This window comes from Sceloporus undulatus, chromosome 5 (genome assembly GCF_019175285.1).
Source record: "Sceloporus undulatus isolate JIND9_A2432 ecotype Alabama chromosome 5, SceUnd_v1.1, whole genome shotgun sequence".
In the NCBI taxonomy this organism is placed as follows: Eukaryota; Metazoa; Chordata; class Lepidosauria; order Squamata; family Phrynosomatidae; genus Sceloporus; species Sceloporus undulatus.
Genome location: NC_056526.1, coordinates 44,528,459 through 44,544,047, shown reverse-complemented (window position 1 = coordinate 44,544,047; position 15,589 = coordinate 44,528,459). Strand labels below are relative to the sequence as shown.

General features: G+C 37.6%; 1 protein-coding gene across 2 annotated transcripts in view; it reads right to left on the bottom strand.

The window, feature by feature from the left end:
- Nucleotides 1-966: 966 nt before the first annotated feature.
- The window catches only part of HAL (histidine ammonia-lyase), a 19,117-nt gene continuing 4,494 nt past the window's right edge, over nt 967-15,589 (bottom strand). For both annotated transcript variants that reach the window (XM_042468603.1, XM_042468604.1), the window contains 12 exons: nt 13,670-13,809; nt 12,897-12,944; nt 10,773-10,920; nt 9,334-9,429; nt 8,452-8,510; nt 7,476-7,556; nt 6,487-6,552; nt 6,246-6,411; nt 4,483-4,617; nt 3,714-3,822; nt 3,535-3,604; nt 967-1,471 (listed from right to left, as the gene is read on the bottom strand). In XM_042468603.1, coding sequence (XP_042324537.1) covers nt 1,319-1,471; nt 3,535-3,604; nt 3,714-3,822; nt 4,483-4,617; nt 6,246-6,411; nt 6,487-6,552; nt 7,476-7,556; nt 8,452-8,510; nt 9,334-9,429; nt 10,773-10,920; nt 12,897-12,944; nt 13,670-13,809 — 1,271 coding nt within the window. In that variant the 3' untranslated portion in view covers nt 967-1,318. The remainder of the gene's footprint in view (nt 1,472-3,534; nt 3,605-3,713; nt 3,823-4,482; nt 4,618-6,245; nt 6,412-6,486; nt 6,553-7,475; nt 7,557-8,451; nt 8,511-9,333; nt 9,430-10,772; nt 10,921-12,896; nt 12,945-13,669; nt 13,810-15,589) is intronic.

The following is a 15,589-nucleotide window of genomic DNA, read 5'->3' as shown; positions in this document are numbered from 1 at the left end:
TCATATGACAGTCCAGCAGGTTTGCAGTGTGAAGTGCTTTCTTGAGTCATAAAATCTCCATGCGGGTGATACTGGCCTGAGGGGAAAGTACACAATGTAGACTCTTCCTAAGAAGCCTGAATCCGTTTGATGTTATTGGACTAACACAGGAGCTGCTGCAGCTTCCACAGCCTCAGGATTAATGTGGGAAGAGCATCTTCCCTCTTTCCACCTGTATTGATTGTTCTGTATATATATTTAAAAATCAAAGCTAGGTATACCAGTAGCATCACTAGGGTTGGTGTTGCCCAGTGCAGTAACTGATGCTGCCACCTGATCCGTTCCACACCTCCCACAAACCCATGAGGTGCACTATTCAAGGGTGTTTTGGGCCCTGGAGCAGGTCCTAATCAAACACCCAAATGTGTGTAAATACCTTTTTCAGGACCTAAGGTGGTTTTGGGCCTGGGTCCCAGCGTGCAAGATTGGAGTAAGAGTCCCAGAAGAATTCTCTACAAGCCATCCATCTCTTCAGTTGTTCAACAGCTGAAAATGGGGTCTGAGTGCATAGTAAAACAGTACCAGGATTGTGTAGGAGGGGAGGGGGGAGATCTTCTGCTTCTAGGAGTGTTTATTTCTCAACAGTGTCACAGTGATAGAAGTTGATACTTGTATGCAGTGCCAATAATTGCATGGCACCCTACAGAATTTGTACTAACTGAACGAACCATTTATAATCCAGCCTTGGTCTTACTATTGTTTCTTGTCTTGTTTTTGGACTTCCCTTTCTATTTGAATATGTGGTCTGGCTGCAAACACATAAGAGTTCAATACATGACAACAAGGATAGATGAAAGATTGTAGTATATCTTAGATTCTATAAAATCAACCCCAACCTCTTCCACCTGTCATTAGAATTTGAGTTAAAAGAAATTGTAGCAATTCAATCAGATAAAACTGAAAAGACTGGAGCAGGATCCTCTAAGATTGTAAGATTAGTTTTCTTATTTTTATAAAATGTTTTTGCTAATTTTAATTCTAGTTTGATATTATTGTGGTCAACCTTACAGTCACAAAACAAGTTATATCTACACAGGCCTTCCATATCTACCCACCCTGTTCATTTGATGCTGTAGGTAAATATACATATTGATCTTTTTTTAGTCCAAAGTCAAAGTACTCTGAACTATTGAAAATGCCCCAGAACTTTCACAATGGATACAATATTTCTGGCTTTGGACTTTGTTGTTGTTTATGCCTTTGGAATAAAGCACAAAATACATTTTAAAAAGTAAGATTATTCAACAACTGAAGTACTGAAGTCCATTTACAACTGTTTTCATTGTTCATCATATTCTTCCGAATCGCTGTGGCATTGGTGTGAAGTGTTTTTGCTTGCTGCTAAGGAAAAAGCAGTGGGGGAAATTGGTCTGGACTCTGGAATGTGCTCCCTTCTGTATTTTTCAATGTATGGTTCAGCTACGTCCCAAACCTAGAAGCAGGAAAGCAAAGCAGAGAATAAGACGCAACATCTGAATTTGAAACTCAGCTGGACTGAATGTCCAAGCCATTGTTAGAATATACATATAGAGATAAGAACAGCTTTCATAATCTGGGGACTTTCAGATGTGTTGGACTACAGCACCAAACATTTTTTGGGAATAATGGGCTTTATGACATCTGGAGGGTACTAGTTGGAGATATATTGAATGAAACAAAATAGCTTAAACTACCCTATGTAGTTATGTAAGTATCCATGTCTACCCACAGTAGAATCTGCAGATGTCCAGATGGCAGTGTTCAAAGTAGGACTGATGTGAAGCCAGTTTATGATAGTTATTAATAATATACAGCTGCATGGAAGTGTTTCCATACTTTATTTTCTCCTCACAGAGAAACCTAAAACCAGCAAAACACTGTATTTCAGACAGCACAAGTAGCTTTGTACAATAGCAAAGATGGGATAGGGCTGAGAGGGAACAAGAGGGCTGAATGTTTTGGTTATTCACTTTAGCAAAGAAACACTAGACAGAACACAAGGAGCCGCTCTCTGGTGGCTGCCAGTTTTCCTCCACTCCCTATGGTGAAAGTGATACTTGAGAAAATATCTCTGAAAACAGAAGCTGTGCTTTTGTACTGCAGATTTGAAAAACAAAGCCATTGGAAAGGGCTCTAATAGGCTGAGCAGGCAGTTAACAATATGAATTCTAGCAAGGCAGATGCTAAGATGTACGTTCTTCAGCAGAGCATGATCAAAGGATTTTAAGTTAGAAGCTTCAAGACAGAAATGCAAGTCCTGTACTGACTTGTTTGATTTGCTGAATGCACTTTGCTGTGTAACAGTTGTACTGAATATTTTTATTTTGTGATTTTAACACAACTGTTGGAAGTTGCCCTGAGAAATATATTCACATTAGAAAGACAAGGGAGAAATATTTTTAAAGGCTTAAACCCTCATTAGGCTTAAATTAACTCCATTGTCTTCTAGTCCACTTCTCATCATGGCAGTTTGGGCCTTTAAGGTCCTTTAGGACTTAGGATCAATGTACTTCAAAGACAAGTTCCCTTATGAACTTATTCAGATGTTGACATTTTCCTGTGGGGGGGGGTCTTCCATAGCTTCCCTTGCCATCAGAGGCAGGACAGCTGATGTCCCAGTCCCAGGCCCTTTCAGTGGTGTCACTCCATCCCCTTTGGGACATCATCCCCAGAAGTCATACATAGTGTCAACTTTACCTTTTTCATATCATAAAGATACTGTTTTATAATATAACGTAACTTGGCTAAGATAATGTAACTTGGCTTTTGCTTTAATATTTTGGTTTGTTGTTCTGATAAATATTTATTGTAGATGCATTATTATTGTTTTGATTTTAATTTTGGTCTGTGAGTGACTGGGAATGCTTTGGGGTTGAAGAGCAGAGCACAAATATGAAAAGAACAGAAGTGATCTGCTTGCCCAGCTTTCATCATGTTGTTATTGGGTGCCTTCAAGGCATTTCCAACTTAAGTAAACCTATCATGGGGTTTTCTTTGCAATATTTTTTTCAGAGGGGGGTTGCCTTTGGCTTCCTCTGAGTCTGAGAGTATGACTTGCCCAGTGGGTTTCCATAGCTGAGCAGGGATTCAAATGCTAGTCTCGGGTGTCATAGTCCAACACTCAAGCAACTACACTATGCTGACTTGATCATATTGTACTAATAATACTGTTTTTTTACTTTATGATAGATACTCCCTGCTCCTTCAGTCCAGCCCCTCATATCTTTGGGTGTACATGTTGTTCTGAGCAAGTATCATGAAGAAATCTATCTATATATCTATTTGATTTATATGATGCCTAATATCAATACCTAAGCTTTTTCTCCAGCCCATTTCCATATGAGCAAATAAGCCTCCATATAATATATTCTTTTCTTCTTCACAAAAATCTTGCATATTAAGTCATGTGCATGTGGGTAAGAGCAGTAAACGGCAAGCAGTTCAGCACACAAAGGGACTTGTAAAAGTGCAGAATTTCTCCATCAGACATCACTAGGTGCCAATGTCAACACTTGCCTTCTGATCCACAAGCAGCCTGTGAGTTGCCTCAATGTCTGGGGCCATGAAGCGGTCTTTCATCCATGGCCTGAAAGGAGACCAAATGAACAACTCCTAAATCTGGTAGTGGTAGTGGTTAATATTTTCCCAATGTTCTCTGAAGTTGTAATCTCTGTAGAAGTATTTGTTTAACATACCTGACAACAGAGCGCACAAGGTCATAGACTTTCTCCAATGGGGTTGTAGTTCTTAGGGGGCGTAGAAACTCAATGCCCTGGCATGCTGCAAGGAGTTCTACAGCCAAAACTGATGAATGAAACCAATGGAGAAAACAATTATTTCAAAATAAGTTCAAGAGTTACACAAAACAGGCGGATGTGATATTTCTGGGCCAGTTCACACAATTAAATGGATATTTAGAGAATCTGGACTAAATGGAACTGTGACCAATGTGACATGTGAAATAAATGTATGGACACTTTATTTAGCTGGCAATTCAAGAGATCAAAGCATAAGCTAAAAGATTTTAAAAACCCGAGAGAGAGGGAGGGAGGGAGTCAGTTTTTTGGCAGTTTAAATACTTAATATATTTATTATGGCCTATAACACTTCCTGCATATGATGAGGTATGCTGCAGTCCATAAAAATTTATGCCATAATAAATTTGTTGGTCTTTTAAACTGCCAAGTAAGCATTGATTTTGCTGCAATGGACAAACCCTGCCATGGCTACCCATGTGAAACTGGAACCTACTTTTCTAGGCAGTGTGTTGCTACTGTTAATCCTGCATTCTTTAAATATGTTCATCCCTCTCATAGCTCTTTGTCCTACTGAACTTTTATGTTTTATGTTATTCTGACATCAATAATAAAAGGAAATCCCATTGATTGCCATGGAATCATAACCTAGTGCATAGACAATGCTGTTATGAAACCTTGTGCCTGCAAAACTGGTGTCCAGTTTTACCTTGTTCCACATGCTCAATGACTTTGAGTGCTTTTCTTGCTGCCCATCCTCCCATGGATACATGGTCCTCTGTTGCAGCACTGGTTGAAAGAGAATCCACAGAAGAAGGGTGGCACAAGGCTTTATTCTCAGAAACTGTAAAAGTCCAGTATGAATAAATGGTGTTCTCCAAGGCAAACAATTGCAGAAACAAAGTCCTACTTTAAACAACAATCAACCTCTCTGTGAAGAGCATCAGCATGGCCATATTGGTATATAGCATTCATCACAGCATGTGCTTCAACTCATCCACACTACTACCATATCTGTCATTCTCTCAAGACATGTGCCCTTCTTTTGGCCTTTCTATAAGCCTCTGGCTAGTGGCAAGCAACAGGTTACTTGGCTAGATATATGCACTTTGATACTTGAGAGAGTGCATCTTCCTGTATATGCCAACTCAGGGACTGAAAACTGCTGGAGAGGATTTCTTCTGTCTTCCCAAGTGGAAGCAAGATATTGTAGAATGACATGAGAAAGGAACTTGTCTGCTCTGGTGCCTCCCCCTGGGAGGAGATCGGATTGGCATCAATACTGGTTTGCTTCAGGGCCTAATTTGATTTTTCCAAAATATACATGCAGAGAAGTTTAGCTGTTTTAACCTTTTAAACTGTCTTAATCTGTGTAATATGCCATTAGTATATTTAAATAACTTACATTGTTTTAAATTTGTTTTGAAAGTTATTAAATCTCTGAGACTCCATTCTATTAGGCAGGAAATAAATAAATGGACTCTGGGTTTGAATTAGCAGAGATTTTCTTATTTTTGAAGTTTCCTATACATTTCCTCAGTACTTCAGCAGACTAATATAATATTACTCACATATTGCTAATAGAAGAAGGATCACAAAAGTAGTTTATTGAACACTACCAAGTGAATTTGTTGGCAGAGATCTGAAGCAGGGATTTAACAAGTTCATCTTTTAGCCTGGGGGTGCTGTTAGACTCTGTCTCCACTGGTTATACTGGCTAGGATTGCTTGATCTTGCAGTCCAACTGTATCTGAAGGGTCATATAGTATTAGTCACTGCATTGCAGATTCTCATCTCTGAAATGATTGTGGATATAATCCCAAACATTTATAACTGAGAGTGAGAATTGTTGACTGATATGCATAGGATGGCAAAGTAAGGTTTTTGTTGTTTCAATTATACATCAAAAATAGTGTATTTGTTGTATAGGATAAAGAAAGTCTTATTTATAGATTATCACCCTGCAGCCATGGCCCATCGTGTAAAGAACTACAAACAAGAGAGAAACTCAAGTTTCACACACTAGTAGTACAAAGCAGATGTGGGTCTGTGTCAAGAATAGCTGCCATCTTTAAAAAAAATAATCAGGAAGCATTTGTGCATACAGAACAAAATCTCTTGATAAGATTATTTATGTGGTGAAAGTTCTGCCGTTAACTAAAATTCTATTCTCTAAGCAGCAGATGGCTACCAGAAACAGAAGCATATCTTTGGACCCTAGCCTTGTAAGAAAAAAGGAAGAGAGCAGAGAAAAGACTTATTAATATATTAATGCATCCCAAGACAGTTTATATATAAACTTGGGATTACAACTATGACAATAACATATGTCCATGAGTGCATACGTGCACACACATGGAATGGAAATGGAAGAAGAGTTGCCAGAAAAGTGAACAAATTCCAGGTTAGAGAAATGGAAATATATTTCTTAATCACTCCTTCTTGAAGCTCCTCAGGCTACTGCATACTCACCCAGGGATGCTGCTGTGCAGTGCGCAATCATGAAACCAGAATTCAGACCTCCTTCCGTGACTAAAAATGCAGGTAACTCACTGAGGGATGGGTTGCAGAGCCGTTCAATTCGCCGTTCACTAATCGCTGCAAGTTCATGGACACCAATTGCAAGATAGTCCAAAGCCTGCAAAAATAAAGTTTTTTTAAAAAATATATATATATATTTTAGAAACTTCAGGGGGAAATATTAGTTACCTACCTTAGCAGGGTACTCGCCGTGAAAATTTCCACCAGAAATGGTCTCTTTCCTCTCATCAAAAACCATCTTTACAGATAAGTTAAGATTTCAGCAGTAATGAAAAGGGTTTGGAGAAATAAGTTTCTGACCACAGAAAAATCCTACTGCAACTAATTATGAAGAAAAAAGAGGAGGAGAAAAGAGCTTTTAGCACTCCAGATGTTCTACTGCAATTCCCATCGGCCCTACTACGGCCTGATTATCACTACTTTTTAAACTGGATCACAAATCGGTTTGAGCTGGTTCAAATGACCCTGGTCCCCACTTTAATCAATTCGCTGAAGCAATTTGGAGAGGGAGGGCATGAACTAGAACCATTTAACCCACATCTTTTTGATGCTGATATTTTCCGCGTCTGTTTGGATAAATTGATTCTGTGCAAGTGTGAACCAGATGCGGATTGGAATTGATTTAAATTTGCCCTTCGGCCAGCTGGAGCAGGTCCATTTTGAACCAGTTCATTTGTGAATGTGAACCACAAGTAGGTTATTTTAAAGGGAAAAATGTGATCAAGGCAAATGTAGTAGGAACCATATTCCGCTGTCAAATTGATCCATTGATTCGGATCGCAAACCACTTTTTTTGTAAGTGGGACTGAGGCTTAGGAGAACTAATTTAACAACCCAGGAAGACTATAAGTTAGAAAAATAATGATGGAAGACCCTTCTTCTACTGATTGCAATGAACAAGTAGGCTCATATGAGAGGAAAGATGATGGTTATCTTAGTATTTTGGTCCAGAGCCATCTCTCCACTAAATTAAGGCTTTGAAGTAATCCCTCTGAATGAATTAATCAAGGAATTACTTTACAATGTAAATATACAGGAGATCTCCTGACAACGTCTCCCACTAAAATATTTTCAAATTCTTAAAGGCACAATCGCATCCTGGCTTTTTTGTGACTGAAGTACTGAAGGAGGTGACAACATAACCATGTACAAAAAGGATACAGGATTGTCTGTTGCACTATTAATTTCTGTGGTGATTATGTCCTTGACAAATGCTATAGTGTCATTCACAACACCATGAACCTGGAAGAAATGACAAATATTAGCTGCAGTTCATGTCTCTTTCTAAATCACTGTGTTAATTTATACTTTATTTTATTTTAAAGGAACATTCTATCTTGCTTCCAGGCCTTTCTCCTTTGCTTAGCAAATGCCATATTGTCTTTGTATTTCTGCAAATTTTATGAAAAGTAGTGGATTTACAGCTCATACTTATATTGTGTTTTTCAACATGGAAGCTCAATTTCCTCATTCTTCTTTTATGACTACAAGGCTTCAGGGATTTAAGGCTAAGAATGGCTTCCCAGACATGTTTGTGCAGAATACATAGAGCCAACAAAAGGCAAATATTCTCACCAAGTATAGAAATACTCTAAGTATTACTAAACTTGTGTCTTCTATACCAATAACATGTATAGCAATAATCTTTTCATTTGATGCAAATAGCCCATTTTGGACACTGCAATGGTCATATGAAAAGATAACTTTGTGTAGATTCTATTAGCCTTCCCTCACACACACACGCACAAAATACTTTGACAAATATAATCTTACTTTAAAACATTCCTGAACTCTGTACTGTATGTTTAAGAAATACTCATGTGCTATTTGTGCAACTCCATTTATTTCATAACATAAATTACCTAGACCTAAACCCAACTGTTAAGTGCAATTAGAGAAGACCTGTTGAATCAATGGAGACTTGTAAGTCAACACTTATATAAGTTGCACTGATTCAGTTGGTCTATTCTAGTTGCAATCAACAACTGAATTTAGAATTTAATTTCCTTTAACCACTGTTTTATTTCTGAAAATGGAAATAAAATATGCTTAATGACAAAGCTAATTTCTGTTTAATATAAGTACAATATTGAGACTGTGGCTTCATAAATTCCTTTGAACATAGAATCAACTTTACCTGAGGGCAGCAACGCAATGTGTATGCATCCTGTACTCTATCACAAAACCTATGGGATTCTACAAAATTCAAAACAGAAACTTAAAAACAAGCAAGTAATCAAAGCTAACACCAGTACTAAACATCTATAATACCAAATCAAAATATGATGTTTGCAATGGAGTACATGTTGATAATGTGTAGTTTTACAATCTACATTCACTTTTGCAATTTTGCTTCATACAAGCAAATTGTTATTTCATAGCAGCAGTATTTTTTTTTACCTTTACTTTTTTGAAATAAAGATTTTACAGATTCAGGTTTTGCACTAGATGCTCTAATATGTGCTATTAAGATTTTAATTTTTAGATTTGATTTTTTTAAAGCAAGAAATATGGCAAGAGCAGTTCATGAAAGGCCTTTATAGTAAACTATCCAGAAGGGCAATAATGTGTGTCTGTGAACAGGTGCCAATGTGATGTAGTGGTTTGAAAGTTGGATTGTCACTTTAGAGACCAGGGTTTAAATGCCCACTCAGCCATGGAAGCTTACTTGGGCAAGTCGCCACTTCAAAGGAAAGAAAAGGCAAACTCCCTCTGAACAAATCTTGCAAAGAAAACCTGGTGATAGGATTGCCATAAATTGAAAATGGCTTGAAGGCACACAACAACAACGAAAAAGTGTCATCTCTTGTGCACTAGAAATCTTCCTCAGTCTAGACCATCAATTTTGGGGCCAGGAGCAAATCATGACCAAGGCATTTTATTCCAGAATTATGAACACTAGAAATGACATTTATAAAGTAAGTATGGGTGAGATTCTCAGATAAAAAAACTATCCCCCCTCCACACAAGATGGATAATCCCAGGGATGTATTTCCCTCACTCCAAAATGGTTATTCACCTGCTATTTCAGAGGGATGATGATCAGAGTCTAACAACGACCTGAACCGAAAAGCCACTTCAATCTGTCCACGATGTGGCCTCAGTGCATGAATATCTGTTTTCAAAGAAAGACAATTATTACACCATAACACATTTGAAAATAATGTTTAAAACATCATTTTCTTCTTCTTTTTTAAACAAGCTTAAGGGTATAGTTACATGAGAAATATATTGGGAAACAAACAATGCCAATTCCAGTGATAGTCCAGTGGAATGTAGCTGTTTAATGCAGATTACCTGATGCAAATGCATGCATAAATTTCCCACCTCTTCTGTAAGAAAATGCTACAGAGTGGAGTGTTGATTTTTAGGATTCCAGCCAGGTATACACTTTTCTAGGATTCTCCATTCTGTTCCCTATCCCTATAGTTTCCCAGATTTTTTTTTTAACCCCAAAAGTCAGCATTCTAGTCATCACTGACTTGTGTTTTTCCCCCTCTTCCCTCTTGGGCTTTATTTTCCTAATGATTTAGTTTTTTATTACTACAACAACGTTTATTGATTAGTCTGTGGGCCATCTCAAAATACAACAAAATTTGTATAACCTCTGTAAAAGCACTCTCTATAAAAGATTAAATAAAAAGGATATAAAAATGCAGAAGTAAAAATATAAATACAATAGATAACAATACATTAAAATAACTGTAGTGGAGATACGTTTATACATCATATTTCTTCATCATCTCTACAATTTACTCCAGTCAGCCCCACATATGAAGATCTCAGATGAATTGTTTTACTTAAATACTGAGCTGTCATGAGAGATATTTTTGATTCTTGACCACTCATAAAATAGGTTGCTCTATCTCTCAGATCCAAATCTGCTGATACAATGTGCACTTAAATAGTATATGTGCTCTCTCCTCAATTTCACGCTCTCCACAAATACAGATTTGCTCATTATAAGGGATGCTATTAAATCACCCATATCTTACCATAGTGTCAAGCTGATCAAATCTAGCTTGGGTAAATGCTTCCCTAAGGTGTTTTGGCATTTGTATTCTGAAATAGTTAGCTACAGTATTTGAAAGGTCTTTTTATATTGGCTCAGCCATTTTAGGTTGCCTACCTTATCTTTATTACTAAAAACCTTAGGATTCTCTCAAGCCTGTTGATACTTTCTTATGTATGAATGGTGCATTCAACACTCAGAGAATATTTATGACTGATGAGCAATCTTCACTGGGAGCATTAAGGAAGCATACGCTCCTTTCCAGTGGGTATGGCAGATATTATTTTTAAGCAAGGCATAAAAGAGATCAATATGTGTGGGAAATGCAGAACAAAGAAAAGTGAGCAAAAAAGACTAAATTTTAAAATGCCTTACTTTTATGCAAGCAGATACAAATATGTGAAAGCACCCCAAGAGCTACTGGGCTTAGAAATGCCAATACCAACCTGTGTCAAAGGCTCTTGTTGTGCCCTTCAGAACCTCAAGTGTGAGGGCAGCCACTATGTCAGCTTGCCTAGCAATCGCACTGGCCCTTTCAACCGCTTCACATCCTAGAGAGGTAATCATTTGTGTTCCATTGATAAGAGCAAGGCCCTTTAAAGAAACAGTGTTTGTATTCAGTGACTCTTCCTCTATGAAGACGCATAGGTTTCCCTCCTGCCCTCACTCAGATTATGCAAGGTGACTGACTCTTCCCTCGCCCCTTTTATTTTAATTCAAAGTATCCTTGGGCAGACTATAATAGAATATATGAGGAGAAGATGGTAAGGCTGTCCCAGATCATTTTGCTGTCTGAGGTGGTGCAGCAAATGCTTCTATTCATCCATCCTGGGCTTGTTTACATTAGCCCTATGCCCTGAATTTCCCCTAAACTGACTGCATAATGTCTACATCATAAGTTGGCTGCATAGTTGTCACACAGCCCCTAAATCCCAACTTGGGTTGAGGTAGTTTACATAACAACTGAATACAATTTAGAGTTTCCACCCCCTAAGCTGCATTTATTTAACTCACCTTTACTGAAAGTTTTCTGGTCTCTGCATTGACAACTTCACTCATGTGGTCCTGAACTGCTCCTGTCACCCTATAGGCACATCACTTTGTGTCATTGGCATGTCTGGGTGCCTTGTTCTGGCATCAGAGTGATGTGCCCACAGTGGCAGGGTGGTGGGTGGCTCGGGACCAGGCAGTTGAAGGCAGCAATGTTGCTGCAAATCAAGTAAAGGACTAATTTGGGGGACAGAATACTCTGGGGACATCCCAGAGTATTCTGGAAGGTGTAAACAAGTCCCCTGTCACCAAAAGGAAGCCAAATGATCTTGGTATATTAAGCAGAAGATCCCAGAAAACAATTCTCCTCATCTCCAGAAATACAAATATAACCGTAAAAAATCAAATAATTAATTTGATGCCCTTCATAGCATCCAAAATCTGCTGCCAGAGGTGGTCTAAGGATAGGGCTGTCCCTGGTGAGTAGAGAAAGTCTGCTTAATGCTCTGCCCCTCCATTGTCGTTCAACTTAAAAATGGTTGCTTAACTTGCAGGGGGGCGGGCATGGTGAAAAAGCAAGCTGCAGATTACAGTGCTTAACTCAAAAGCAAGAAGAGTGGAAAGATTCAAGCACTTCTTCACCAACTTACTCTATTCTGATGAACCACATCAGATTGCTTTGGATTTAACATACGCATAGGTACGCCACAGAACTCTGTTTAACTTGTAATTTGAGCTACTGTCTCAGACCATTGGGGTTATAAAAATGAGAATCCTACTCAAAGTCTCAAGTCAACCATTAATTCACTGGGTGGTTAGAGGCAACCTAATTCCCTCTCAGCCTCATATCTGTAACGTGGAGCTAATTAGACTGGTCTAATATATGACATTCCTGTGAGGATCAATGAGACATAAAAGCATCACAATGTATTATCCCACCATTCTTTCAAGAAGCAGGAAGGAATGCATGGTTCTTCACAACAATTTCATCTCAACAACCTTGCCAGATTAGCTAAACTGAAAGAGGGTGACTGGTTGAAAGTCACTCAACAAATTAAGCAGTGAAGTATGGTTCTGAACCTCAGTCTCTACTTATTGCAAATATTAGGTTAAATCTCAAGTGTGCCCACTGGAGAAGAGTACATGTGATAAAGTAATAAAGATTATAGTCCAGAATATTACAATCCTAAGAATGTCAAGGGTGCCAACACCATTAACATCCAGCAGATGAGAGAAATGATAAACATCTTATATAGTATGCATTTCACTATCTTCTCTAGATATATGTTCACAGCCTTTCCTAACATGCTGTTATCCATATGCTTTAGACTACACTTCCCATCACCAAATATTCTGGATGGGGCTGATAGAAATTGCAATCTCAAAACATCTCCTGAATGTCAGGTTGGGGAAGGCTGTGTTTTTAGGTATGTCAGGAGTATATAAAAATTCTGATATATTCTCTTTCAAAAAATGAAATCTTACTATTGTGTTGTCAAGTTATAATGTACATTATCTTGTCTATTGGTCCACTGAGGTGGGTTCTGACTTGTTTGGGAGACAAATATGCATTTTATTACCTCTTTTGGCTTCAGAGTAATTGGCTTCAGTCCATGAGCTTGTAGTACCTGTAAGCCAACATAAATAATTTTCATTCAGTGAGGAAAAATAAATGGTTTTAGCATTCAACATAAAAATATTTTGAAATATTGTAGTAAAAACAGACAGAGCACAGCCTGCCATGCAAGAGCAGAAATGAGGATGTTACTTTAAGTCTCAGCTCCACTGGACATCTTCAGTTTTAGAGCTAGTAGTTTAAATTCATGTTTTCAGTTCCCTTTATATGCAAGTGATATCACAATTCTGTATCTCACATGCCATGAACTTCCAGTGGCTAGTGGCTGCTCTACATTTAGGCAAAATATTGTGGAACTATAATATTTATTTCGGAACATCTACTACATTTCCTTAACAACCTGAAATACTGTAGATTAAATACTGACTGATGCCCCCATTCTATTGCTTTAATCTTAAGCATGCTTATATTTGGCAGTGAGTCCAAATGAAAGCAGAGGGACTTACTTCTGACTAAATGTGACTAGAACTGTACTGTCAGTCTCCATTTAAGTTTACCTGTCAAAAATAATTAATTTCTTTTTCCTGTCAAATAATTTTAGTTTAAAAAAATTGTTCTGACATTTGCACACTAAAAATATACACACACTTTTCTTTGCATAAAAGGATCTTTACTCTCTTACTCTCCCACTTTCACCTGTCCAATTAAATTCTTATTACAGATTCAATCACAGTAAACCAGAAAGGACCGGCAGAATGGTATCTAGCTTCATCTTACATATTTTGCATCAGCCCATCCACTCTTTGGAGACCACATCTTCCCTTCTCCTGTGAGTCCAAGAGCAAGATGGGAGAGAGGTGCTAAATCTCCACTGGCTCCAACAGTCCCTTGCTCAGGAATGTAGGGTAGGCAAGATGCTATGGAAGGAAAACAGTGCTTGGTTAAAGTCCCTTTTTCATTGAACTGTACATGCCATAATTTATTCTGTACCCCAAGACTTAGAAATGAGCTTGGATGTTCCCTCTAGTGACCACACATATGAGTGCATTTGGTCAACCAAATGTCTCTGTCCTCTTTCATGGATACCAGTCTCTGTGGCACCATTCTTACTATTGGCTGTAAGTACAGTTTGCAAAAAGTTCCTTTTTGGTGAAGGGGACTGCATCTCTCAGAATCAAAGTGGAACTTCTATTTAAAAAAATCATTTTTCCTAGCTCTGACGACAAAGAAATCCCACAATCTCCAACCTTTTCAAACCCAGGATCCATCTTTACTTCCAAACTGCACCATGCGAATCACCTTTAACTGTGGAGTCATACATGCTCCTTTCTATCAATTTCAGGTGAACAGACACAAAGAGGGACATCAGGGCTTCTGTCCTTTTTGGATGCATGGAAAACAGAAGTATAACTTGTAGGAATCCTTCATCACCTGACCCACTAAATTTTATTTGATCTGTTTTCTGTTGGTCTGCAAGAGCTGACTAATACAGTATTTATGACCTGATCATAGAATTTCGGAATCTGAACCTTGGAGCCCAGGCCAATATGGAATCCAGAGTGTAGGATTCAAATACAACATCTCTAACCATATGACTATCCAGCCTTTGCTTCAATATTTTCATTTAATCTTTTGTTATTGTCTTTACCCCTCCCCCCATAGTTATATTTTGAAGAAGTGTTTAGGGAATTGTTCTGAAATATTAATATTTCTATTAACAATATGATGATAATATTGTTTAACATATGTAATTATTAATAATATTGTCATTATCTGTAACTGTTAATATCTTGACATTTATGTATTATTTCCTTGTAATGAATTGTTTATTGCATTGTTCTTTATTTCAAGATACTGAGGATTAATAACTTTTGCTGTTGATTTTGGTACCATCATTATGTTATGGTATTGTGTGTGTGTGTGTGTGTGTGTGTACGCACACATGCACACACAGAGGCAATAAATATAAAAAACTGATATTGACAGTCATGCACGGAGTAAGAAAAAACACAAAACTATTAAAGGTAAAAGAATTGTGCTAACCCCTTTTACATCATTCTATCTATATTTCCCCATTTACCTTTCTGCACAAACACAATGAAAATTAGGGCATGTCACTGATATAACCCACTTGAAACTGGTGTATCTTCATAATCTAGAAAAGCTAGACAAGTTCCCAGAATCCCCCAGTTAGTGTAGTCCAGAAAGTAACTTCTCCAAGATCAATGGTGTATGATAAACAATAGCAGAGTGTAAACAACTGTAATCAATAAGGTCAATGTAAACCGGTCATTGTCCAGATCAGAGAGAATACCATGACATTTAAACTACTCCCCATTTACTGTGACTTATGTCACTCTGTCCACCAATTCTTCTCTTAAATTTAATGAGAAGAATTAAATTAAAATTAATTAAAATAAAATCCTTGCCTCAAGAAGAAGAGCCCTCCCTCCATGACATCATCATCAGACCTGGGAGGGAGTGAAAAAGAGAGGCCCAACTTCCATCAGGCCTAACTGTGAATGTACTCACTTCGCTCTCTTTAATTTTATTGTATTTTATTTATTTATTGTATTTTATTTTATTATCTTTATTTTTACTGTTGTAACCCGCCTGGATTCCTTGTGATTGGGCGGGCTATAAATAAATTATTATTATTATTATTATTATTATTATTATTATTATTATTATTATTAT